The 27,395-nt window shown below is 40.3% G+C and overlaps 1 protein-coding gene across 1 annotated transcript; it reads right to left on the reverse strand.

Moving 5' to 3' along the window:
* Positions 1–79: 79 nt before the first annotated feature.
* Positions 80–27,395, reverse strand: UPP2 (uridine phosphorylase 2). Its single transcript, XM_081142588.1, has 7 exons — positions 27,141–27,395; positions 23,682–23,799; positions 17,608–17,766; positions 14,509–14,623; positions 11,502–11,711; positions 9,151–9,297; positions 80–1,300 (listed from the first exon to the last, which is right to left on the reverse strand). Exons 1-7 carry the CDS (start codon positions 27,200–27,202, stop codon positions 1,149–1,151), a joined length of 963 nt encoding a protein of 320 aa, XP_080998714.1. The 5' UTR covers positions 27,203–27,395; the 3' UTR covers positions 80–1,148.

Consider the following 27,395-nt stretch of genomic DNA (forward strand, 5'->3'; position numbering starts at 1 on the left):
AAAAACGTTTCCAAATTGATACACCTCTGGGGAGGTTGTTCATTGTCATTGCTTAAAAAGATGCAAATAATCTCCATCTGGTTGAAATTAAACTTTATTTGAGTCATAATCATATAAATATATGTACACAACGTGACATACTACACAAGACTGTAAGCCCTTCTCCCCCCCCCCACCTCCATGCAGGCTCCCCAACTCTTAAGCATGTCAACTTTAGAAGAACCCCCAGGCGGCATCAACTCAGAGAGCATGTGTACCCTCCAAGTGACACTGCCTCCCAGGGGGTCTAATTGAATAAGCGTATAAGCAGGGTGTGGGCAAGACCTGCTTCAAAGTAAAAGGTTGACTTTGCTATTTTGAACTCAACACTAAATTCAGTTGTTACTAATTCCCTAGCTTATTAGGTAAATATGGAAATAAAATAAAAATACAGCCTCCCCAAAATACAGTTCCTTAAACGTAAAAAAATGCTAGAAGGTGATCTAATGACTTGTGATTTCTGAAGAAAAACGAGAATCTTTTTATGCATTACTAAGAGTTTTCATTTGAAAATAAACATGTGATTATATTTCATGATAAAATCACAAACATAGGCAAATGTAAGCCTCTGATCCTACTCCATGGTATGCTGAGATCATGCAGGGGGAAAATGAAGTATGGTCATATTTCCCAGAGGGTTGCTTTTTAATATGGATCTACGTTATACTGACACTTTTTTCTGTAAATATTTTGAATGTGCATGATCAATTCCTGTCACTTGTCCAATACCTAGAGTGCCTGACAGCGTTCTAACATGAATTTCTGGATGGATTTCAGAAACAATGACTGGTAACCATGTCTACAAATGGCTGACCTATTTTGAAATGAGCTTAATTAATGCTGCATATGAAACTCCAAATGTCACAGTCCAGGAGTTTTAAATGTTTAATTATTAGGCTGACTTCTGAAATAAAATTTGAATTTAATTTAATAAATGTATTAAATTCTTTTAAGATAAATTCATATATTAAGAGAAAGAGGTTGTATAAAATCACTCTATTATGATTTTAGCACATGGATGAGAACTCTATGAAAAATGCCATAAATAATATATAACGTTAACATGACAACTTGAACTAGAAACTTGCAGGGAAGAACTGGTTGCCCAGTTATGACCTCTGGTCACGAAGTCCAAGGCGCTGTTTGATGAAGTTGGAGATTAGGAGCTGAGGCCGTTGCTGGTACTCCACCAGGACATCATGGGACAAGTTGATCTGGTCACTTTCCAGTCTGTCCAGAAGTGTCACGCAGACCACTGCAGCTAGAAGAGCAAACATCATTACTGAATAAATGGGTTCATCTTTTGTATAGAAACATTAGCCAAATGTCCCAATGTCCCTAGCACACGTATTTTGTGTTATTTTCCCTGTCACATAGATGCAACTCAGGGAATTCTCTAGCCTTCTATATGGCTCATATTTCTATGGACTCCCACCAAACACTCCATCTAAATAAGTTAATGGAAATAATTTTAGGCACTCTCTGTTCTCCTTTCCCCTACAATTGGCTAGATTAAGGGAGAGCTTTGTGTTCAGGTCAAGAACAAGGAGAGATCCTTGCCATTCAAGACACAAACTTCCAGCTTTCTATCCTATATTTCCAGTTAGATGAGGCTCTTCTTACTTGAGGATAAAACTGGAGAGATAGCCATTATTCCTAGATGACATTTGACTCCTTGGTGCAATGTTTTGTTTGCCTGCTGCAGCCCTTGCTGAAGAATAAAGTAAATATGAGAGATATGAACACCGACCTCAGGAAATACCACTAAAGGTGAGTACTGACCTTCATGAAATTTGAGAAGAAACATATTAAATGAGATGCTTAAGTATAAGAATCAACTCCATGAAGGAGCAAATCTATTAGCATTTAGTCTCTAAAGAACGGGAATAAAATCCTATGATAGATGCAAAAGTAGGGAAAAAAGAACAGACGTATTTTCCTAAAAAAACTGAAACTCTCATTTTTGCAAAGTCACCATGAGGGTAGTGCCTTTGGTTTGTTTCATCAAGAAGAACCAGAGAGAAAAATTGAGTCTCCTACAAATTCTTGACTGTCAGTTTTACACGAAATCTTTGATTTCAGGGCATGTGATCATATACAATGAAGTCAGTCTCAGCAATTTGAACTGGTAGTGTAATAATCTCTATCTTCATCTGCAGCATTTTAAAAAGGATTTCAGGGTTCATGGGATTAGATGTGGCTACATTAACAAGCTTTGAGGACATGGAGATAAAGTTGGGCTGGAGTGTAATACTTATTTCTTTAACCTCTCCGTTATTTTAGACTTCTTTATAAGATCTGGATTTGGGAAGGAGAAATGAATTGTATTTATAATAGATGCTATCTTTTTGGTTTGGCTTAGTTCTTGCTATCTGCCAGGTGTTTATGATATCATTTAGTCTTTTCAGCTATACTGTGAGCCAGCTATTATTTTTATCCCCTTTTGGCAGGTGATGAAATGAGGGTTTAGGGAGGTCAAACAAATGGCCCAGTATGCACAGCTAGTAAATGGCCAACCAATTCCCAGCTTCCTAAATTGCTAAGAAGAGTTCTCTGCCCTCCATCTACCTGTCACCTGAGCTGGCACATGGTGAGCCATTAGGCAGACCTGCCCTGACCCATCGGTCAAACTGACCCTCCTGTTCAGTGAAGTGAAAAGGAATGAAAATATTCAACTTGAGCTGAGCCAAATATTTCATCATCTAGGACCCTATTTATTCAAAGCTCACTTGGTTGTAAAGCAACTTGGCAGAACACGTAAACAAACAAATGGAAGGGCTAGAAACTTCCCCAGTTTTTCGAGTTAATGATCAGCGAGCCTGTGAAGCCTGGCAGAGGCTGGTGGTGGCAGGGAAATGTTGAAAGTTGTTCTCTAATCCTTCCCTTGGAAGAAGAATGAAAGGAAACCCACGCTCTGTACTTTTCACAGAGTGGGAGCTGACTAAACATCTTATCTGGAGATTTCAAGGTAATGCCAAAGATGGAAAAGAACAAGTCATAGCATTCTCAGGGGTGTTTTCTTGACCCCAGAGGTCCCATTAACAAGCAGCACATAATAATCTTGTCACCTAAAATTACCATTTCCATGGGCAATTAAAGGGGATTAATTGCCCCAAACAATTTGTCTATATTAAGCCTGACAACTTTGCTACCATAATCCTCAGATTGGGCAGGGAGGGCGGCTCCTGCAGAGGGACACTTAGTGACCTAGCTGTCACCAAGGAGGTTGTCAGCTAACTGAGGTCAGGCTACAGTGTGTTGGGAACACACACCGGTACGAACGTGGAGCTCAAGGCCTCAGCTGCACCAGGAGCTCTCACGGATTCTCAGCTCTTTCGGATTGTTTGCAGTCCCTTTGAGAATCTGATGAAAGTTGTCATTGGAATCTCTTTTCACAAAAATACACATACGCACGTGCACACAAAATATTTGTATGTAATTCCAGGGGGTCATGGCCCCTGAAACCCACCCATGAATCCTTAGGCAACCACAGCCCCTGCTTTAGTTCCAACTTTCTGATTCAGAATGGACTTCCAGGAAAGTTTCCCATGAACTTGTAGGCAAAGACAGCAAGGCCAGGCGCAGATTCCCCTGTGGGCAACTGAACCCAGATAGGCTAGACCTCAGAAAATGGCAAAGCAGCACAGGTTAGCTTGGGGGTTCCCAGCCTGGCTCTGTGCCAGCTCCTCTTCCGCTTCTCCTGGCCTTTTACATTCCCCTCTTCACTCCTCAAGCTCTGAGTTTACTAAACACGCACCATCTTTGCTCCCTGTATGCCTGGTATATAAAGCATAAGACTCTCAACAACCCAGAGCCTTTGCACCGCCTCTGTCTTCCCTGAAACGTCGATCTCAGGCTGTGGGCTGTGAATCAACAACTAAGTGGAGAAAATTCATATTCCAAGGGGCTGATCAAAGCTAAGCAGCATAGAAACAATTTGTTCTCGATTGGTGTCTCTCAAAATGTGCACCACTGTCTGCCTCCATCAGAACCAGAGCTCGTTAGTAACGCAGAGTCCTTGACTCTATCCCTGATATGCAGTTAGGGGTGAGAGGTGAAAGAGGGCAGTGAATCTGTATTTTATTTCATTTATGTATTTATTTATTTATTTATTTATCCTCACCCAAGGATATGTTTATTGGTTTTAGAAAGAGAGGGAGAGAGAGAAAGAGAAAGAGAGAGAAACGTCCATCAGTTGCCTCCCATACACGACCCAACCAGGAATCGAACCCACAACCTAGGCATGTGCCCTGACCGGGAATCGAACCCACAACCTTTGGTGTATGGGACAATGCTCCAACCAACTGAGCCTCCCAGCCTGGACATGAATCTGCTTTAAAAAAAAAAACACCTTCCCAGTTATCTGCACATTAATATTTGAAAATGATTGCTTTAAAGACATTAAACTCTATCCTGAATCAAATCAAGTTCAACAAATGTACAGACCTGGACCCTAGTACTTTAGGTTTCCAAAGATACGCAGAATTCGACAGAACCAAGATTTAGCATTAACTCTATCAAGAATTGTCCCTTAACTTTTATAAAAGTGTTATTGAATACACTGTCCATTATAATATAGTTGATAATTTCACTTATGTTTAACCTTTGGATAAAGTTTTTATGGTAAACCTCAAATACTTCCTTTTATTAGATAATGAGTGCTGCGTAACTCAATGTGTTTCCATTTTCAACTTGGCCTCCAAGAAACTCAGAACCAAGTAGAAGTATTTAGATTTACTATTGTGTTCCCAGGTAGTCTCGTTGATATTGAGAAATCCCCAGCTACTCCCTTAAATACATGTTTTCTATTCTCTTTACCTTGCTTAAATTATGGTATACATTCATCGTTCATGGGAAGCTGCTGCTAATGCCTTTTTTAAAAAAAGGAGTACAAGTAATCCTTCAATAGATAAATATGTTGCTCTTTTACACCTTATGAGACGGTGGAGGGAGTGCGGGTGAGGAGGCGGGAGGTGTTACTTCTGGTCCACCTCTGGTTTCAATCTGGCGTGTTTCCTAAGGTCACTTACACTCTCTAGGCCTCGTTTCATTCCCTGAGACACAAGAAAGGTGGACCTCAGAGGCATCTCTCTCCCAATCCACACGCTCAGCCTGCGTGCCTCACATCATCTTGCTGGTATGAGGACTATGCTGTCATCTCCAGGACGTTCAGCTGGAACCTTGGGGGCTGAACCTCTGCTGGACGCTGGACCAACCAGAGATGAGTCAGGATGGGCAGAGAAGGGAGCCTGGTGTGCTGGGGGGGGGTTCCAGCGGGGGAACCCAGGATGCCTCCCTGGGCAGAGCAGGGGAGGGGTGGGTCACAGGTAATGCCAGCCACCCAAAGGGCTGAGTCCGTGGCCCCAAATGTTTCTCTGATGGGTGATGTGTTGGTAAGGGACAGGGAGGAGTGGAATAGAGGGTAGGAGAGTAGAATTAAAATTAATCAAATAAAACTATACATGCTGACCTTGATTAAAAATATGTAAAACCCAAGAAAGTAAGAAGAACCCATTTTGTTAAATCTTGTCTTTGTAAAAGTCATAAATGAATTACTAGCCACTTAGATCTGATTTCCCAGATATAATGACTGATTTTTTTGGCCAAGTCACCGCTATGCGTACTACTGAAGACCTTGTGTGTCCGTGGGAGGCTGCTGGGAACAAGCAGCAGAGTACGGTGCCAAGGGCCTCGAACCGGACAGAGCTGCATTCAAATTCCAGTCCAGCTACTTATTATTAGCTGTGAGAACTTGTTAGAACCTCCCTGACCCACAGTTTCTTTTCTTGTGAGGGTGAAGAGAGCTGCAACTGGTTGCCCTGCACCCTCGTATAATAATATTTCAAAGCCCCAATTTTTCTCCACTTTAGAGTTAAGAAATGTTCCAGCTCCAGACTGAATATAATCTTTAATCCTTGTTGTAATATCTTTTCTACTTCACCAGTGATCACCGTGCAGTTCCCAAAGCCCAGTATCCTTCATTGCTGGGACCAGCAGAAGAATATAAAATGGAATTAAAGTCAGAATTCTGCTCCTTTTCATTGAACTGTAATAAAGTAATGTTACGAAGATTGAATGTATCCCCCAAGTTACCAGTATCTGTCAAAAGAAATAACACTGAATTCTTCCTTTACCCTAAAGAAAAACCACTGTGAGTGCTGCAAACACCACTGACAAAGGGGATTTAAGCAGAACCTAATCTTAGATAAATATTAGGTTTTATATATTGCCATGCAAGCAAGCGTGTGTCAGAAGGCAGCATTGTCTTTTAAAAATGGATACAAATTGAACATACTTATCACAAGTTCACAGTGCAGAATGATTATCTTTCATCAGAATGTTAGGGGTTCAATTAAAATAGATTTTGCTCTAAGAGAGGAACGGATGCATTCATATTATAAATTCATAGGTGAATGCACTTATGCAGCATTGGACAGTGGGTTCCCAGTATTCTGAAAGCCTGGCCTTTCTATGTAGAATGCCACTATTTCCCTTCCCGAGTCTTTGTCAATGCAGTGATCCCCCTACTCCCTTTCAGGGTAAGGAGATCAGGGTAACAACAGTGACTTATGGGTATCTGTGGCCCCATTTCTAGCAGTTTGTCCACCTATGAAACATCAAGAGCTTTAAGGGCTGCCGATAAAGCAGAAGTATCGTATAAAACTTACAGAAAAAGGGAGGTTTGAATTTAAAGCTTTGTCTCTTCCTATTTGGACAGATAAGAGGCACTCCAAAATCCTTCAGACAATTCCAAGCCACTAATGAAGCTGGGGAATGAAGGGACCAGTTGCTATATTTGCTGTAGCCATTTTCCATGGTAAATAAGAGTTGAGGAGTCACTCTTTTCTTTTGTTTGTTCATTCATTTAGCATATATTTACTGAATGCCCATGTGGCAGATATTATTCTAAGTGCTGGAGATGTAGCAAGAAAATGACAAACAACATTCCTGTTCTCACGGTGCTTGTATTATAATGGAGGGAGATGCTAAATAAATACTTTCATGCATTAATATATATAAAGTAATAGGTAAGTTAATGCATAAAGAAACTAAAAATATGGTCTATAATGGCAAGTGCAATACAGAGAAATGAAGTAGAATGAATGAGTGAGTGAGCAGAGTGAATGAGTAGAATGAATGTGAGCAGGTTTAGTTCAGGTGGTCATTCAAGGCTTCTCTGACGAAGTGAGATCCATTACTAATCACGAAGATAAGAAGTGCTAATCCATGTGGACCCAAGACCTCCTTGTCACAGGTGGACGCAGAAAGGTCTATTTCTGCATTAGGCCAAACTCAGTGAGCGACTCCTCTGAGTTAGGACAATGGGTCTCTAGAAGGCCTTTGTTTAAATAAAAAGTTGTTATTTATAAGCCGAAACCATTAGCCGTCATCACTTCAGTATGAAGTCAGATTGGGTTCAGTCTTCGGGTAGCATTAAAGGGACAGAACGGCCGTTAGGAAAGGCTGCCTGGAGAGGCAGGGTCGATTGGGCCGCTACTAACAGCGGGAGTGGGATGCGAAAGGATGGAGAACAGGCCTGGGAGGCAGCTGCAGCTGGGCCCTGAGCTCGGTGCCACTTGAGAAATATTTCCCGTGTTGCTTACCATTGGAATATCCTCCCTAACTTTCTCTGTGTTAGAGCAGCTGCTTGTGAACACTGTCTGAGCCCTTCCCCTAAGCCAGCTTTTCTAGCTCCCACAGAGCTTTTCCAAGCTTCACTGCTGTGGGGGAAGGATGTGATGAAGTGATGAAAGATGGGAACATGGTAGCAGCATTGCATGGGGCTTTTGTCTGTGTTCTTGGGGTAGTGTACCAAGAATTCAGCTTTCAAATCAGTGGAGTCTTCCCCATGAAGAAATTCAGACAGAAATACTCCAAAGAACTACAGAATCGCAGAGATACAGATGCAACCTTTAGTGCGAATGTTGACAGCCCAGAGGGGTGTGCTCAGCGACAAGGCTGCAGCAGCAGCCTGCAAGAGAGCTATTGGCAGCCACAAAAAAGGAAAACAACAGCAGGTAGCAGGGACTACAGCAAGCTGGGCAGGAAAGAGTCCAGGAGGGTGCCTGCAGGTGGCAGAGAGAGCAAGATCACAAGGATTTGCAGCAAGGACAGAAGAGACCTCATAACAGAATAATTTCTCTGAGATGCTGATAACATCCTTAGAGAGAGAAAGACGTGGGTCCAGGGTTCACAAGCCTAGAACTCTCCTTTTTGCTGTTAGTCGGTGCCACTTAAGAAAAAATTGCTGGTCACCACCAAACTTATATCAGGATAGCATGTTTGTATGTAGGCATTTTATGTTTAACTAAACTGGTTATTAAATTCTGCTCTATTTGCATATTAGGTGGAGCTGTGAGTCAAATGACCACTTGTTGTTTCTATAGTACAGAAATATGAGGAACAGAAATAGCTGGATCCAGGTGTTCCTGCAAGCTGTGTGCTAATTGGGCTGCTCTTAGGCAAAGTTAAGCTGCCCCCAGCTGGGTGTCCCTCTCTCATTACCTTGTGCAGAGAAAATCAGATGCTGTTGTTTCTTTAGAAAGAGGGTATTCATGATGACCTTCTAAACAAGGCAAGGATCCATCTGCATCCTTCACCCATATAGTACAAAGATTTGCTTGTACATGTACTCTGAGAGATGGAAGTAGTCAAGGGTGTCTGCCAATTTCAATGGCCACTCCTCCATAGCCTCCTTTGCTGGATCTCCCTCACCTCCCTTAACTTTTAACTTCTAACCAAGGACCTTTTCTCATCTGTTTCTACACTCATTCGCTTTGTCATCTCATCAGTTGCATGGCTTTAATTGCCAACTATATGTTATCAACTTACAATTTTACTTTCTGTCAAGTTGTGGCTACATAACCCAGTAGCCGATGGCCTTGGGCAACTTGCCTTTGACCTTTGAGGCTCGGTTTCCTCATCTGCCTAATGAGAATAATGCCCAGCCCACTCACAAGACTTTGTGAGATAATCCATATTATAAACAACTATAAGGCATGCATTCAACCCAAAGTAATCTATAGCTGGATTTCTTTTTCTTCTCTTATAGAGTGAAAGTAACTTTATAAAAGAAGAGACTTGGACCCTAGGCATTCATGAAGAACTTACCTTTTAGGCCACACAGTCTACACATGGCTGCAAATACTGTAGATTCCATCTCGATATTCCTGACTCCGGCTTTGTATGCTCTCTTCAAGTAATCGACCTTCTTTTCTCTGGAAAAGCTGCACAGTGCTCCATCTAGTCGACCCTGGCCTGAAAGAGAACGGAAAACAGTCAGTAACTTGATATCCTGCCACAGTGGCAGGGGCATCACCAAGGGGCTTTCTGTCCTCTGGAGCACTCCTCAGGTGACTCTAACTCCTGGGCCTGCCATCTGAGTCTTCCTATCACTGGGCCAGGAGCAAGGCTGTGCCTGACTCCAGAGTCTCATATGCAGAGAGCAGTCTCCAGGGTGCTAAGCGTCCCAGCTCTGGGGCCGGTAATCACTGAGTGGCCACAGCAGCCAGCACTGTGCCCAAAGATAATGGAATTAGGAAATCATCATTTTGTAACCCATGCTAAAATCATTAGGTAAAAGACAGTTGGATTACAAAACATTCACACAGTGCCAAATTACCACCCCAGAGATTTCTTGCTACTTTCAAAGAGAAAATTTTGAACCAGAGGGTCACTGAGAGACCTGCCCTTTGAGGAAACTCTCAGGTTGCTGCTGTTAGTGGGGGATGGCCCAGGGCCAGGTGCTGGGGGAGAAGAGACGTCCAGCCTCAGTGATCAGGAAGACGGTTTGGGCAACGTAACTCTCCATCTGGCCCGTCTTATCAGTGGGACCAGTTTGTCTACCTTCTCTGCGCTCAGGCTGCCTGCCACACTTTGTGATCACTGTTTCCCTTCTAGGCTGCTCTCAGTGTTTATTTACCACTTAGTTTCACCTTTTTCAACTGGTGGGGCTAAAGTCTGATGGAAAAAAGTCAAATGGTCTAATTCCTCCCCCACCCTGCAGGCTCTGGGAACAGACTTCTCCAGGCCGCACTCCCAGGACGGCCTGGGCTGAAGCAGGGAGGCCAACAGCACTCTGTCACCATCATTATTTGCACAGTCCTCTTTTTGGCTTCCTTTCCTCTCTTTTGGCCTTTCAGGCTACTTCCACGCCGGCTGGCTGCTTCTCCTTGTTCCTTCCTCCTGAAGGCTGCGTCCCAGCACCTCTAACATAGTGTTACTTAAGCCAACTCAACCTCAGATGTCCTAGAAGCCAAGCAGGTAACGTCAGTGAGGTCTGCAGGGTCTGGGAAGGGAGCAGCCTCCCCTCACCTTCATTGAATGCAGCCCTGGATGTGGGCTGGGGCTTGGCAGGCTGCCATGCATTATTTCAAATTTTCAATGTTATATTATTTCAAGAAGCCAAAACTGATTTTCATGTGAAATTTCAAGAAATTTTAAATGTTGGCAAAATAATTCACACTTAAAGAATTCTGTGCAGGCCAAAGAAAATAGTGACTCCAACAGACTGTCATTTGTAAGCTCTGGCTTATACCTATCCATGACACTTCCAACAAAGGGGACAGTGATCTATGACAGAGTTTCAATCTTATCAAAACCAGCATACCTCTTGTTTATAACACATATGTTATAAAATAAAATGTTACTAACCTGAAGTAACATTTATAGATACTATAGCCTATCTCGGTACTTAATTTAAAATTTTTAATATAATAGCTTAAGTTTGATCCACAGGAAAAAATTTAAAAAATAATTAAAAATGAAATAATATGTACTTTGATGAACATACTAAAACACAACCATGCTACAGTATTTCTAGAATGCCCTTCAAGAAATGGTACTGACCCTGGTTAGATTCTTTCTTCTGGAAAAAATAGGCTCTGCCCTTGACACTTTTTCCTCTTGGCTTCTCACCCCTTATAGCAAAAGCTACTTGGCAGTCATCTTCAATTTGTCTTTCAACTTGATTTGGGAACACTTTAATTGTTGCAGAGAGAGAAAAAAACCACTCTGATACTATCCAGCCTTTTGGAATTCCTCCCCTAAACATTTCTCCCCATTTCTGGGTTCCACTTTTTCCTGAGTACCAGGTCCCTTTTGAGGTATAAGTGGTCGTGTCTCAAAATGGCAAAACACAGAATCAGCACATTCCCCTTCTCCCAGAGTCATCAATTGAAACTAAAGGCATAAACAGAGGTAAGAAGTTGCTAACATCATTCATTGCATTTTAGTATTCAATTTGTTCTTGGAGGTTTAAACCCACTCTCAATATATATTCACTATAGATGTTTCTCTGCTGCTTATTATGTCCTTACGTTCCTGTGCTATACGAAGTTCAAAAGGCTGTTTCAGTTGCTCTTTTAATTCCCAACTATAAAATTTCTAAAGTGAAGTTTTAAATATAATTTATGGGTTTGAATAACAAAGAGTTGCTTTCACAATTTACAGATTCTTCTCACCTTCATAAAAATCATAGGTACACATCGTATGTCCAATGAGGGTTGGGAAGTTGGGAATTTCTTTGCTGCAGTTGAATAGTTCCTCAGCCAGTTCCTTGTCAAGTTCGGTACTTCGGGTGACAATGTTGTCCAAGATTATCTGTTCAAATCTGGGCTTAAAGAAGGAGTCTACAGCCGTATCTGTTATTACAACGGACCCCGGTGCGACCCCTGTAATGTGGGAATAAATAAGTGGTTACTTTTGACACATAGTATGTAATCAATCTTGTCAACGTTAATTAATGCTGCTTGCTAATGATTCTCCCTCTTTCCATCCTTTAAATTATTTTTGTTCCAAATTCCATTAAGTAACAACATTCAGAACAGGCATTTACATTTGCTGTCTTTCCAAATTCACATTTACAGCATGATGGGGTTTAGATTTCAAGACAAACATGACTCTTGGACATGCAAATTAGTATCGGCCTTCGGGCTCAAATTTGAATAAATTAGGTCAGGAATAAACTAAATGAGCCTGCCAGCAAGTTGCTTTCATAAAGCGATGTGACTACTTGATATTTAATCTTCTGTGCATCTCCTTGATTACAGTAATTTCTTTGCATCTCTATCCTTCTTTCCTTCGGATTCTCATCACATCATCCCTCCTCCCCTCTCTGATCCCATGTAAATTAGGCCTCCTGGCTGACCTTCCAGGGCTACAAAGTCTGGCTTGCTCTTGGGACTTAGTAACTCCAGTCACAGGGACTTGAAAAACCATTTTCTGCCAACTGTTCTTCTCCCTGCCTGGAATGCTCTCTTGTTCTCCTCACACCTTTCCAGCAGACTAACATCAACTCATTCTTCAGGTGTCAGCTAAAGTCACTTCCTTCAAAAGGTCTGAATCCATGGAGGGGGAAGATAATAAAAAAACAGACAAGTGACATTAAATTCCCCAGGCCCAGCTTTTGACCTAGTTTTTGACCCATTCTGATTTCTGTTTAGAGCCAAAAGAAGGGAATATATAATGGCAGTGCCCTAGACTCCTGCTCTAACATTCATCTCACTTTTTATAATTACTCATTTGTCTGCCTAGTGCCCTGATTAAAACATAAGCTCTACTAAGGCAAGAGCATTATTCACTGTTTTCTCCCCAGGTCTAGCATCATGCCTATTACACTGTAGATACTCAATAAAAATTTGTTGACTGAGCAAATGCTTTCATAGAGATGCCATAGGGTAGACATCTGCAAACTACAACCCGTGGGCCAAATTCAGACTATCTTTGTAAGTAAAGTTTTATTGGATCACAGCCACATTCATTCATTACATATTGTCTATGGTTGCTTCCATACTACAATGGCAGAGTTGAGAAGTTGCAATGGAAACCATATGGCCTATGAAGCCTTAAATGTTTATTATCTGGCCCTTTGCAGAGCACAGCCTTATCCTTCTGGGTTTCTCTAAGTTCCAGTATTGATCAACATGGCATTATTTTAGGAGATCCATCTAGGGACCCAATGTGGGCTCTGATGAATGACCTTTGGTGGGTCAGATTCTTTTTAAATAAGTCAAACAGCCCAGCTGGGTGTGGCTCAGTGGTTGAGCATCAACCTAGGATCCAGGAGATCATGGTTTGATTCCCCTTTCAGGGCACTTGCCCAGGTTGTGGGCTTGATCCCCAGTTGGGTGAGTGCAGGAGGCAGCCGATCAATGACTCTCTCAACATTGATGTTCCTATCTCTCTCTCCCTCTCCCTTTCTCTGAAATCAATAAAGATATATAAAATAAATAAATAAGTCAAACAAGTGGCTCCTTCAATTATTCTCAATGTCCTAAGAACAGGAAAATGATTGGAAAGGAAGTTAAAAATGTAGGCATCAAAATTATGCCTCCCTAATATTTAGATGCAGTAGAGCATTTATATCCTAGTTAAAGTCTTTCAAAGGCCAAAAGAAGGGCATCCAGAAGGATGCCTGATCTAGCTAGCAATGATGTTAACATTCTCCTCTTTCTGGATGGACATCCACAGATGTCCTTTTTTAAAAATCCCATCAGTGAGAGCCTCAGGTGGACTTCATTCCTGTGCCACAGCTGTGGAAAGGGACTAATCTTTTTAAACATGTCTGTTTGTGGTGAAGCATGGACCAGCCACGTGTAGCTCTGTGATATTGGACAAGTCACTTCTCTAGTTTTTTGTCTGAGGATTTCTGAAGGTTCCTTATTGCTCCAAAAATGTGTAGTTTTAAAACAAAAGTCTCAACCCTTTTTATAATTCCCATTCAGTCCTGTCACTCTGTCAACCAAACGTTCCCAGTTACAATGCTCTGTCTGTACTTGCATTGGTGACAGAGTAAAGTCACCCCTCATACGATCTGCTCCTGAAGAAAATGTTGAAAAAGAAGGTTTCTCTATAACTTGACCTCAGCTCAGTATGAGAGCACAATCAAGGCCCCTGACAAGCTACCCGACCAGCCAGGAAGCAGAGAGAAGGGCAGCTCTGGGGAAACCTGAAGAAGCATCAGCCAGCCCTTCCCTAAAGGCCCAGCTTGGCTGCTCTGGTGGGTTGAGGAAAACTACCACCAAGAATAGAGATGTAGTCACCAGCATGAGCTAAAAGCAATGTTTTCCTATAAGCTATGAAGTCTGCTTACTCAGCTGACAAGGCAATTAGTAGTGATTTTTTTTTTAACTTGGAAACAGTTATTTCTGTTATTTATAAAAATTCTATGCCTCAAAATTTACTGTAACCCTCAAAACTTACTCTTATCTTCAAAGCGTATTTCCTAGCATTTCTTCTACTCTTCCCCTTAAGGACACCCAAGTCCACTCCAGGTTTCCATGGATGAAAAAAATGGAAGATAAAGAGGAAATATTCCTTTAAATTTCTTTAAACGTCCTCAAGCCTAGCCTCCTGACACTTCTTAGCCCATCTGGTTTTCTTCTGGGCTCTGAGTATGTCGCTGTATGTTGACAGCTACTTTGCCTGGAACAATCACTGGGATCTAATAGTGGAAATCAAGCATCTCACCTATTCCCCCTGATGTACCGATTCTGATCATGGTAACATCACAGCACTGGGCATGGTGCAGTAATTTGATAAGTTCGTGAAGCATAATAGAAATGGAGGGGATCCCCATGCCGTGCTGTTGAAAGGAAAGAGAAAGTCATTATACATCTCGCAAGCTGATATACGCACAGGACACATTTTTGCTCTTCATTACAAGCTAAGAGCCCTCAGATAAATTTACATAATCATTATGACTTTGCCAAAGCTGAGGGAAACGTAAGTCAGCTCTAACTGACGCCTACAAAACACGCTGATAGATGTGCCCATCTGTGAGGATCAGAGAGAGAGGCGTCTCCCTGCCAGTTACAGTGAGCTCAGCCCTCGTCACCAGGAGCAGAAGGAAGGTGGCGATGGCATGGTGTGCTGGTGTGTCAGGGCAGCGCCATCGTTCATCTCCCCACTGGGCTCTTTACAGCGAGTCTTTGAAATAGAGTCTATTTTCAAGATTGGCTTGATTTCGAGGAAATATAGACTTGGCTGCCATGTCTATATTGCCACCATAATAAATGAAATTGTAAATCCACATCATTGCCTCGCATGGCCTTGTTCATTTGCTGCTGATTCTGTGTGAACATACAAGAGTAAACACAAGGGTTACACCCACATACAATACTTTAGAGCCGACAGTGAATGCGCAGGTGAGGGCAAGTTGCTATGGATCACAATCCTGGTTATCCTCAGCATTTGGAACTGTAGAGTCAATGTCACCAGAAAAGGGGGCAACATAGGTTAGAGGATTTAGCAACTCCTGGTGGTATTAATATGTTCTAATAAGTCTCCAGAAAGATCCACATTGTGAAATTTGTAGAAGTTGGAGCTGAGTTCAGAATCAGAGTTCATTCCTGACATAACATCTGAGAGTCACATGTATTCTTCGGTTCTACTCTGGGCACAAAGAGTTTGTGTGCAGAAAAGCACCAGGGCCATCTTGGCGGATAGGTGATGTCTCCACTAATTCTCTCATCAGCAAATCAGGGAAACCACTACAGCCAGGACCGAGGTGTTCTCACCTGAGTTCCCTCCCTCTCACCATCAAGAATATTAAACTATGAACATTTTGAACCTCTGGGGTTCCCAATTTTGGTTTCCACTGAATAGGTCCTGACTTTCAAATGCATTGTAAGTCTTCTGGAGACATGAGTCAAACCTGAATTAATTTGTATATCCAAGATGAACAAGTCTGGGCTTTGGCACTGACTATGCCACTAATGAGAAAACTCTCTAAATCTCATTTGCTCAACTGTAAATGAAGACAATGAACCATTATTTGATCTAGTAGGTTCTTTCTAAATCAGATATTTGATAGGTTTATAATTATCACTTACTATGTGACATGGTAATAAAATGACAAATGGTCTTCTGCGTTTCTGCTAAAGTCTCTCTGTCCTCTGTCACACACACACACACACACACACACACACACACACACACACACACACACACACACACACCCCTCAGCTACTGGAGAAAAAGAATATTTAAAGAAGAGGCCCAAATTGGAAATCTTGTGTCTGCCTAGTGAGGCCCATTTCTAACTGGCTGACCTCTGGGCATGATCCGTACTTCAGCTCTTTTTCCCTGACAGAACAGCAAGATCCATTGACAGAACAGCAAGATCCATTTACTGCTGTTTTTATATCTTACTCTTAAGTATGACTATTTGTTTACAATAATTTCACATTTTTATAAACCTTACTTTTGTGTCTTTACCATTCATTGTGCAGGAAAAAAAATGACAGTTGTAGTCTACATGTCAAACAAAAGTTAGTAAGACAAGCCAGGCTGGGCGTAGCTCAGCGGTTGAGCATTGACCTAGGATCCAGGAGATGGCGGTTTGATTCCCATGCCCGGGTTAGGGGCTCGATCCCCAGCAGGGGGTGTGCAGGAGGCAGCCGATCAATGACAACTCTTTCATTATTGATGTTTCTATCTCTCTCTCTCCCTTTCCTTTCCTCTCTCTGAAATCAATAAAAATATATATGTATATATTTTTTAAAGTTTAAAATTTGCCTAGTCCAAACAATAAGACAAAATTTGCCTAGTCCAAACAATATTCAGTTTCCTTCCAATGTAGATATTCTATAGTTGTTGAATGAGTAAATGAATGGATTCTCTCATTTGAGCCCAAAGCAAGTTTCAGGCATTCTTGACCCAGAGGGGAAATCAACTTAGCTGCCCCATTGGTGCTGCCTAATTTTCTCTTCTTTACTTCAGGCTTCCAGCCACGATCACCCATCCTTCCCTCACCAGGTACTTAGAGTGATCAGTGATTGGTGGCTCTCCTCTGTGCAGGAGTCACATATAATTCAGCTACTTAGAATTGTCACACTCTGCAGAGGACTCTTCCTTGTTCCCCAGCCTGCCTGGTTCTGCCCTTTATGAGGACTACGGTGTCCAGATATGTGACAGACTAGCGCTATTGTTTCAGGATACAGCCCTGTGGCAGAGAGAGACTTAGAAGGACAAGCTCGGTGCACACACATACCCACTTCCCTCTGTGTCTGCTCCCCTGAGTCCAAGAGGGAAACGGTGTATGTGTTCCTTAAAATTGCAAATTATCCCACTTTCATTTTGTCTTAGGACACTGCATATGTCCACAGCTGTTAACATAGTCTAAGTACAGGAGAGCAACTCACAAAAGCTCTGCAGAAACACATTATCAGCTTTCCAGTGAGCTTATTACAGTGTCAAACGGCAGCCTTTGGCAATCCTGAAAATTGGCCCCTGTGTACTTAAAGCTCAGCATTCCCAAAGCTGGAAAAGGGATAGAGGAGAGAAAATTACTGGTGGCTTAATCAGTTACAAACTAAAGAAAGAAAGTGTGCTTTGAGAGTCCCCCCCCCCTAATTTGAATAGCTAAGTGGTAACTAATAAACTAAAGTGACACTGAATGCTATGTTCCCCTGGGACTTTTTCCAGCAAAGAATGTCACACCTGGAGACTTAATTTAATTATGTGAGAAGGCAGAGCAGGAGGGGGGAAAAAGCTCCTGTATTCAGGAGTTCCCACTTTTCCTGCAAGCTTGTGATGCTCCCAGAAGTGCAGCCATCGAGTACTTACACTGATGGAGAGCACGGGACCAATTTTGTACATGCAATATCTGTCTGTCCCGGCACAGATGTCCTTTATTTCTTCTCCGCTTTCCTCCAGTCTGAGCTCCTTATGTATGAACAGTGCAAACGCTTTCATCCTGTTGGGGCTCCCACCAACGCAGACAAACTGTTAATAAAAAAGAAACAATCACCTTAATGACTGGGATCAGAACCAAGGGTCAGCTTTCAACTGTAATGTTTTTACTTTTCGGTAATTTACGTAAGAGTATGTGTAGATGTGGGTTATGCTCATGAGTTAACTAATTTGCATCATTAACCTGTAAATAAGGCAACAAAGTTTTATGTACTTAATTAGCAAAGAAAAAGATCATCACGAAATCAAAGTAAGTGTTGCTCTTGTTCCAGTCGGCGTTTCCTGGTGCTTTGGTTTACAGTGAACATCAGCCAGCTCTGAAGGTGATGTCAGCAGCCTGTTGCTGGGCGTTAGCAGGCTATATGCTTAGTGTGAAAATAGCGAGCACATGGAATGCAAGTAGCATGAGAACCAAGGGAGAGCTATGAGGTTTAGTTATGTTTCTTCATTCCACATCCCCAATCATAAGTTTTTATTGTAAAATGTGCTATGTTAACTTAACCCTTTAAGAAAATAATCACATCAAACCCTTCCCAACTTCTCATTCAGAAGAAATTCACATGGAGCAAGCCCCACTGTGGACTAGACATCTCACTATGGTATTTCATCGATTTCAATAATTCGATTTTGTTTTTATTGTATTCACATTTTCACATCTTTGAATTTATAATAGGAAGCACAGCCCACAGAAAGGCACTAGGTGCAAAGCCATTAGGGGATCTAAGCTAAGTGGTGAGGCACAGAGTCTGAAGGAGTTCAATCGGAGATAAAGCAACACTGAGGTTAAGGGTGCCCTTTGAGATAAACCTGGCTTTGCACTCCAACCCCGTAGCTGATTACGTAACTTGCTTAGTGTTACCCATGTAATCTCTTGGTGCCTTAGATTGTCATCGCCAAAGTAGAAAAACAGTATAATCTGTATGGTTTTGTAAGGAGAAGACGGCATTAACTCTGACAGGGGACATTGCACAAAGCCAGGCACCTTCTGAGCACTCAACAAAAGGTTACTACTGTGTCATATCATATAGCGATTTCCTGGCCCTGCTTTTGAGCTCGCTTATTGTTTCTGTATTGCAGAATTTAGGACGAATAAATAAAGCTGGTTCAAATCCAGTAAGGAAAAGGCAGTTGGTGGCGCCTGACTGATGTGGCCAGCACGAGGCCGAGGATCAGAAGGATTGCTGGCGAGTCCCGCCCAGGGAGAAGGGAGATCTGTGTAAGGAAATAGCCAGCTGAGGTTGGAGAGTAGAGACCCCCATTTACAAGTGATTTACTATGACTGTTGGGTGGTCTGATTACATGATGCATTCTGTTTCCATTTAGCAATAATTCCAGTTTCAGTTATGACATGTAATTATCCTTTTATCCTGCTCCTCTGCTTCTCTTCTACCCTCATTTTTGTCTTTTCTGTGGTTTCTGATGAGTTTCCCTGCTGCGGCTTAAAGTTGGTAATGAACTGCAATGGAAGTTAGCCATACAGGCTGGGTAGCAAAGAGAGTAAGACCACGGTCTGAAGTGAGTTTTTAAAATTACTATTAATTACTTATAAAAAAATTTTTCCTCTTTTGGCATGGACAATTAAGACTTAGCTCAAGATCTAAGTACAAGGAGGGTTTTGGGGTTTTTTTCTTCAAAATACGGTAGTTTGAAAATAACCTCATTGTGTGGTGCCAGTGAATGTAAATTACAACTATTCAGATTGACCATAAAACCAAAACAGATGTTAGAATAGTTTAGAGTATGAATTCTTCTGTGAACTCTGGATATTGCTGTAATCAACAGGAATTTCTGAATGTTTCTAGTGACATAAAGATGATAAGGATAGACAGAAGCATTTTCATTCTTGAAGCCTTACTCTTAAATCAGACTTACTAAATATCACCTCTAGACACAATTTAAGTCTGGCTGCCTTAATGAGAAGTAAAATATGGCCAAGGACCACCAACCAACACTGGCCTTAAGTGACACTTACTGTGATTTATGTCCCAAACAAAATGATCATTTGTCCTGGTTTTATTAAAGAAGATAAAAGTGCATTGCAAAGGAGTCTGAAGCATTACAAAAATGTGGTAAGGATTTTGCTGTAGACTGACAGAATTAACTCACTTTCAAACATGCCTACTGTCTAAAGACTTACCTTTGCCATTTGTATTAACCTGGTCCTATTGCAGTTTATGTACATTGTATGTTTACAAAGGAGTTTAAACACTTTTAAAATGCATATTACAGAGTGTTATAAGGTAATGCTTTTTTATGTTACTTGAAATTTCTAGGGAGAGATTGGAGGATATGTTAGTAATTTTATAAAAGGCATATTTGGATATTGAGTTTGAGTAGAAAAGTTCTAATGCTCCTCCACTATATTTTTTAATTGCTTGATTCATTCCAGTCAGTATGATGAAGTCTGATTAGCTGTTCACCAAAGCCATTTCTCCTTCTTTCTAGGCACACAACTAAACTCAACTTCCTAGCCTCCTTTCCAATTAGATAAGGCCATGTGCCTTAGTTCTAGCCACTAGAATGCGAGCAGAAGTGATGGGCTCCACTTCTAGTCCTAACCCATAGAAATCTCCCATTGGTGATCCTGCAGATTATCTTCTCCTGTCTGCTGGATGGGTGCTGACACTCAGGAAAACTTTGCAAGTCACTCCTCAAAAGTGACAGAACACCAAGATGGAAGGAGCCTGGATCCCTGAATCACCAATTGGAGGAAAGCCACCCATCAACTGGGAACACCCATTTTGTATTCAATGCAAATAAGAAATAAATTTACATTGTGCTAAACCACTGATATTTTGCATTACCAGCTAGCAAAAATTTTAAAAATATAGTAAGAAAAAAGGAATAATTGTCAAAATCTATAAGGTTTAAGTTTTACACATCTAGAGTTTCCTTTCCTTGGAAGATAATGCTATTAATAATGATGGTCACCTCTGTGAAGACAAAACTGAGTTTCCAGGTACTAATGGATTATACCCTCTCTCTCTGCCTAGGATTGCTGCCCTAGGATTTAAGGAATCAAGAAATTGAACCTAGAGTGTTCTCATTCAAAGATGGGACTGTGGCTAAAAAAGGGCAAGTTTCTGAGAAAACATCTATAAATATAAATCAGACTTTACCTGCTGCTTCCAAAAGAATCCTGGTATAGGTTAAAAAGTCAGTTCTGATTACTTGGAACTACATTACTTATTTCACAATCTACACACACACACTTTTACCTGTTATCCATCAAAATGGCCCAATCAATAGAGTTGTTCTCTGGTAGGACAAAACAGGTTCTAAACCAGAGCATTCTCTTATTCAAAAAAGAATCTACTAAAGGGGTTCACACCAGGTGGATAGTGAATTTATAAGGTTGGATAGTGGTTCTGACAGAGTATAAGAATAAGTGCTGATGAGGATCTAGTTAAGTGGAGGGGTAAAGGCTTGATTCCTGGGAGTGTAACAAAGTTGAGGCAATTCTGCATGTGTGTGTGTGTATGAGAGATATGTATGAGTCCCATTATCTTAATGTCTAAAACAAAACTTTCCATTCCAATGATTTCCCAGAAACTAACACTAAGAGTACCAAAATGTAGTGCTTTTTTTTCAAATAGAGAAGAGTCATTACCTTTTTCATCAGAGAAACCCTAAAGGTTAATCCCAGCTCTTTCACTTACTAGCTGTGTTATGCGTATTACAGGTATAGCTAGCTAGATGATAGTTATCTATATAGATATAGATATATGTACAGATATATAGATGTACAGCTATAACATATATTTATAATGATACATTTATAGCATATGTACATACATATATGCTACAACACTACATATATATTTGAGCTTCAGTTTCCTCATCTGTACAATGGGGATAATAACTACTACCTTAGTTGCTATGGGGTTTGAATGATATGCCACACACATATGCCTAATGCAGAGTCTTATGCATTGAAAGCACACTAAGTGGTAGAGGGAGGCAGATACCTAGATATGTAGACAGTAGAAAACTTAATGTCTCAAAAACATATCTTGAGTCTTTCTAGTTTATTAATTAGATGGGTAGCTTAGTTTATTAATTATGATGAGTCTTTTCATTAATTGGAATTATCCCCAAATAATGGTCTTGGGAACATCACTGTGAGGCATGAACCTCAAACCTAATATTTGAATTCAGATAAAGTCTGGTCAATGAGTGTCAAAGATAGCTCTTGTCAATGACTCTTGGAGCATAAACATAAGAAACATCAGTAGGGAGAGAGGTTACATGGAGAAGATGAAGTTAATATGGAGAGAGGCTTCTGGAAGGCAAGGAGCAGCAGACTGGAGAAGAGCAGAGAAAGGTAGGGGCGGGGCGGGCCAAATCAGCCCACACCTCACCAGAGGTGCCCTAGGAGAGACGGGAGGGGAGGAAGCAATTTAGCTCCCACTGTTAACAAATATCATTGGTTTATTTCTTCTCTTTATCCCTCCCTTTCTTATTTCCTTCCTTCTATGCTCCCTTCCTTCCTTCCTTCCTTCCTTCCTTCCTTCCTTCCTTCCTTCCTTCCTTCCTTCCTTCCTTCCTTCCTTCCTTCCCTCCCTTCTCCTCCTTCTCTTCCTCCTTCTATGTCTTCTTCTCCCTCTAGCCTCTTTCTCTTCCTCCCTCATTTCTTCAGTGCCCCCTCCCAGTTAATGGACTATTCTCAGTCACCGTGACTCAATCTACCAAGGGCAGTGGGTAAGGACCTTGGAAAATCATGGTCCAACTCATGGCTCTGCCACTGTGTGTTGTACCTTGTTAACCTCCTTTGACTTCTCTGAACTCAATTTCCTTGTGTTATAGAGGAAATAAATAAATATCTGCTAACCCTGCCTAAAAGGGCTAATGCAAAGATTAAGTGAGACAATGGATGTGAAAGCTTTTTTGTTTGTTTGTTCTTGTAATTGCAAAATAAGTGAATAAAAGTTAGATGAAACTGTACAATTCTCTCCTGGTGAATAGGTAGAGGCTTTTTGGAAATTCTTTAAGAAGTTTATTCCCTTTGACCATTTCTCTGAATCATCTTAAGCAAATAGACTTAAATGTGAAAGGTCGTCAGGTCCAAAAATGCCCATTTCAGTGGTATTTATGATAGAAAATACTTATACATAAAGGTCAAAAGTAGACTATATAATGTATGGCACAGCCACTTAACATCCATAAACAATATGTTTCAAAGAAAATGTCATAATATTGGGGAAATGTTAATGACATAAATGTAAGTGAAAATTCAGGATGCAAAGTTATATAATTCCAACTATTTTAAAATTTACTAAAAAAGATTGGAAGAAAAGAAAATAGGGTGATATCTATGTTTAGATGGTAGGAGTTTTTTTAAGGTGTATTTTAAAAAATTATTGTGTTTTTTTTTTACATTTTCCTAATTTTAAATAATGAACATGAGCTGCATATATATATATGATAAAAAAACTAGAGAAGTACAATTTCCCTAGCAGTATTCCATAAACAGTTTTCTCATAATATTTCATATGAAATAATAAAATCTTAATAATATGAAATATTGAATAATGGTTATTTTCAAGATAGAATTATTAATTTGGTTGAGTTATGCTATCATTTAATAAAATGTGAATTAGTGACGTTCAACTATCCATGTAGATTTTAAACAGTGAACCGAATCATAATGAATTCTCAGCACCCAGCAGTATTGCCAATAAAATTGTATTTATCTCTAGGAACTAGAGCAGGCAAATAATCATGTATGTATTAGATTTAGTTTGGGAACTTTGATGTCTCATTGGGGTGGAAATGATTGTTCAAGATATACACATTCTAAATTGTTTCAGAGAATGAACATGCCTTGTGTTCCAGTGGGACCTCTGACATTTCGATAGCTAAATGGGTAAAGTTTATATTGGAAAAATAAGAAGAAATATCAGCAACAGAAACACGATTGTTTTTCTTAAAGTTAGAAATACTTTTACCTTTACATCCCCAAACATTGCTGGTAGATTGTGTGTTTTTGTTCCTAAATCCAAGTGATAGAGAATGTCTTCATCCATAGAGTCCAGGTAAGGATTTTTAACATGAACAAAACTTTTTCTAGGGAAAATAAGGTAAAAAATACTTGAAGAAATTTAGAGTGAAAGTACACAAAAGAGCAAAGATATCAGTCTATGACTATGATAACTGCTAGACCAAATATTGGACACAAATCTTCATTTCGGATAAATGATTTGTTAGGAAGCAAATATTATTATGATATTATAGTTAAAACAAGAATACCAATAATAATAATAATAGCTAATATTTTCTGTGCACATAGACATAGCCTTAAACATGAAAATTGCACACTGCCATAAAAACTATGTAGAGTAGACACATTACCTCATTTAATCCCATAACCATTCTATTAGGTAAGCAGTACTAACTAACTAACTAACAAACAAAAGAGCCAAGGCTTACAGAAACTTGAGCAAAATTTTACAACCAGTAGATTACAGAGCAGCCTTTTCTATCCAGGTCTGTCTGGCCCTCACGGTCATTTTCTTTCTTTGCATGGGAGTCTGTGTAACAGCACCTACTGGGATCTATAGTTAGATTGCCTGGGCTCCACTACCAGCTCAACCATATATATACTAACTGTGCAAGCTTGAGTAACTTATTTTATCTTTGTTTTTTGAAAGTTTCCTCATCTGTAAAGTGGGTATAGTGAAAATAGTAACTGCTTTGCAAGATTGCCCTGAGGCCTATCTGAGCCTGACTGGGCTACCACCTTTCCTCTCTCTCAGTAAAATAATGCAAGACAGTGAGCTGACTGCTGCTGTAGGAATAACCTTAATTCAGCCTAATTCATATTTATGAAGCACATCAACTACAGTCTTTGGTATTACAGTAGTGATTAATACTACTTTAATTATTAGTAGTAAATTATCTACCCCACCCCACGGTGGGTCAAGCCATGTTGGCCAATAACTATCTGACTTCTTTGCTCTATGCTCTTCCATTTCTCAGTAAATGCCTCTAAACATTTTAACAAAACTCTTGTGTTTTTCTATATTTCCAGTGATCTTCAGCCATTAAAAAATCATTTAAAAACACTGGTGGCCAGACCCCAGACCCTAATGAATTTAGACTCTGAAAGTATTTTTTAAATTTCCCTAGATGATGTGATGTGCAACTAAAATTGAGAATCTCTCTTTAAGTCTTTGTTCCTGAAACATCCTTCCCCTTTTCTCCATTGTTCACATATCAGAATCCTACCCATTCTTCAAAGTCAAATTCAAATATCACCTCCTCCAGGAAGGCTTTTCCAAACATCTTTCCTCCCCAGTCAGTATGAATCCCCCCCACCCCCCTACTGCCCTCCTAAAGCATTTAATTCACATTAAGGCTGATAGATAGCATTTCATGTGTTAATTTTCTATCTCCCCAGAAAAATTGTGAATTTCTTCATGCAAGCTGTCTCATGTATCTTTTTTTAATCCCCAAGTCTTAACAAATTTTATTTGTTAAATTAAATTTAACTGTTCGGGAAGTGGAACAAAATACTATTAATTTTCTGCTCAAAAACATTTAGGGTAACAAATTCTTAATTAGTTAGTGGATCATGGCTGTTTTCAAAAATAAAACATTCCATGAGGTTAGAACACTTTACAACTTCAGAACAATCCTCCAAGCCCCAAAGCAAAAGGACACCTCCTTTCTTTGCCTGGTGAGAGGCAAAAGGACATTCACCAGTAATCCCTTGATAGAGAAAGTGTGGTCAATAAGCCAGCAGCATTGCCATGGAGGCTTGTTAGAAATGCAAAATCTCAGGCCCCACACAGGACCTACAGAGTCAAAATCTGCCTCTTAACTAACTCCTATGTGATTTCTGTGCACATTCAAGTTTTTTGAGAAACACTGCCACCCACATTCTCTTCCTACTTCTCTTACACTCTCTGTTTGACTGCCCAAACTGCTTCTCCTCTCTGAAGATTCTCCTTTGGATTCCTGGCTGACTATAAATCCTTACTCTAGAAAAGAGTGTCATTCATCTACTCCAGGGATTCCAAACTCTAACTCCATATCAGAATCACCTGGGGTACTTTAAACAGCACTGGTACCTGAGCCCCACTCCTAGAAATTCTGATTCAAATCTCAAACCATTAACTATATTCTCTTGTATTAATTAAAATACTCCTATTAATTAATTAGGACCTATTCTTAGTTTTCCCTTGATGGTCTGTTTCAATAGCTAATGATCCCTTGGTCAGAAAATTGGAGAGGTGGCATGTCTGTAAAAGATTTGTATCCCTTTGGGCTAATCAAAAGCACTTCTAAGATGCTCACTCTATTACTTACCAAAGGAAAGACTAGTTTGGGGTATTTTGCCAACTTCAACCCAGTATGAATCTGGCAATTGCAATACTTCAATCTTTCCAAAGTATATAATTTTTACTAAATAGCCTGTGTACGCTGCTTTTCTCCTCAACCTTGTTTTGCCTTTTTCTTCCTTTTTCTAAAACATGGGCCAAAGGTGGTGTTGAGAATACAGTCTTTTAGCAAACCATGACACAGCATGGTCAGTATTAAGTACTGGCAACCAAAGAAAAGCTCTGGCTGAGAAGCCTTTCAATTTTACCATCACCTTCATCTTCATAATTTTTCCTTTCCTCTTTCCTTGGCTTCCCTGAACAAGTGAACGTGGTAGGAGGCTACCTCTGTTTGGGATGGGTAAATGGAACATTTTCTGAAACCCTGACATGATGGGGGCCCTAAGCAAGGCATTTGATACAACTCAGCGAATCAGGGGAACCTCGCAAAAATTCCTTAAGCCTCCTGAAGATTAATGCTCTATTATGTTCTGTGAACCTGGGGCAAGAATTGGAGCTAAATTTTCAGAGTTTTGGCAGATTTATGTCTACCCCTGAGATGAATAACATACATGGTATTTTAGAAGTGAATTCTATGTAAAGTCTATCACAAAGCGGATGAAATCACTTCATAATATGCTGCAACACAGTTAAATCTCCCTTAGGCACTGGAAGGCCCCTTTAATCATTTTTCAGATTATTTCAGCCCATGGTCCTGGAATTAAAAGCTGAACTCCAGACGGAACTTTGAATTTGTTCACTCATGCAGGTTGGTTAATCTTTTACAGGTTGGTTTTTGGTTTTGTTTTTTTGCTTCACTTTGTTTAAAAATTGAGATATAATTGGCATATTGCCTCACTTTCTTAGATGAGCTAAATTCTTCCAAGAACCAAGGAATGAAAATGCCATTGGTAAGAAAATTTGCACTGTGTTCACTTTGTTTTGTATTATGAGCTGTGTTCCAACTATAACATCTCTAAACTTAAGATATTTAAGTAAAGGTAGAGGTCTATCTTCTGAACATTGAGTATAAAATCTAAAGAACATCCATCTGATCAAAACAAATAAAAAATGAAAATTACTTACCCAACATAAGTATTCCGGTCAGATCTCATAGCTTTATTGGAAGCAGGCAAAATCGAAGCCATACTTTGTACTATATGGATAGTCACTCTTAAGTTGATGTCAGAAAATAAATATATAATGAGTTGCTATTAAGTTATAGGTCAATCATAATAGTTCAGCTCCAAGTTAGAATGACAACCTCCCTTAAAACTTATGTTTTCTTCTGAAATCACTAATGGAACTTTACTCTTAGCATTCTAAACTCCCTACCAATTC

This window comes from Miniopterus schreibersii (assembly GCF_964146895.1).
Source record: "Miniopterus schreibersii genome assembly, chromosome: 7".
In the NCBI taxonomy this organism is placed as follows: domain Eukaryota; kingdom Metazoa; phylum Chordata; class Mammalia; order Chiroptera; family Miniopteridae; genus Miniopterus; species Miniopterus schreibersii.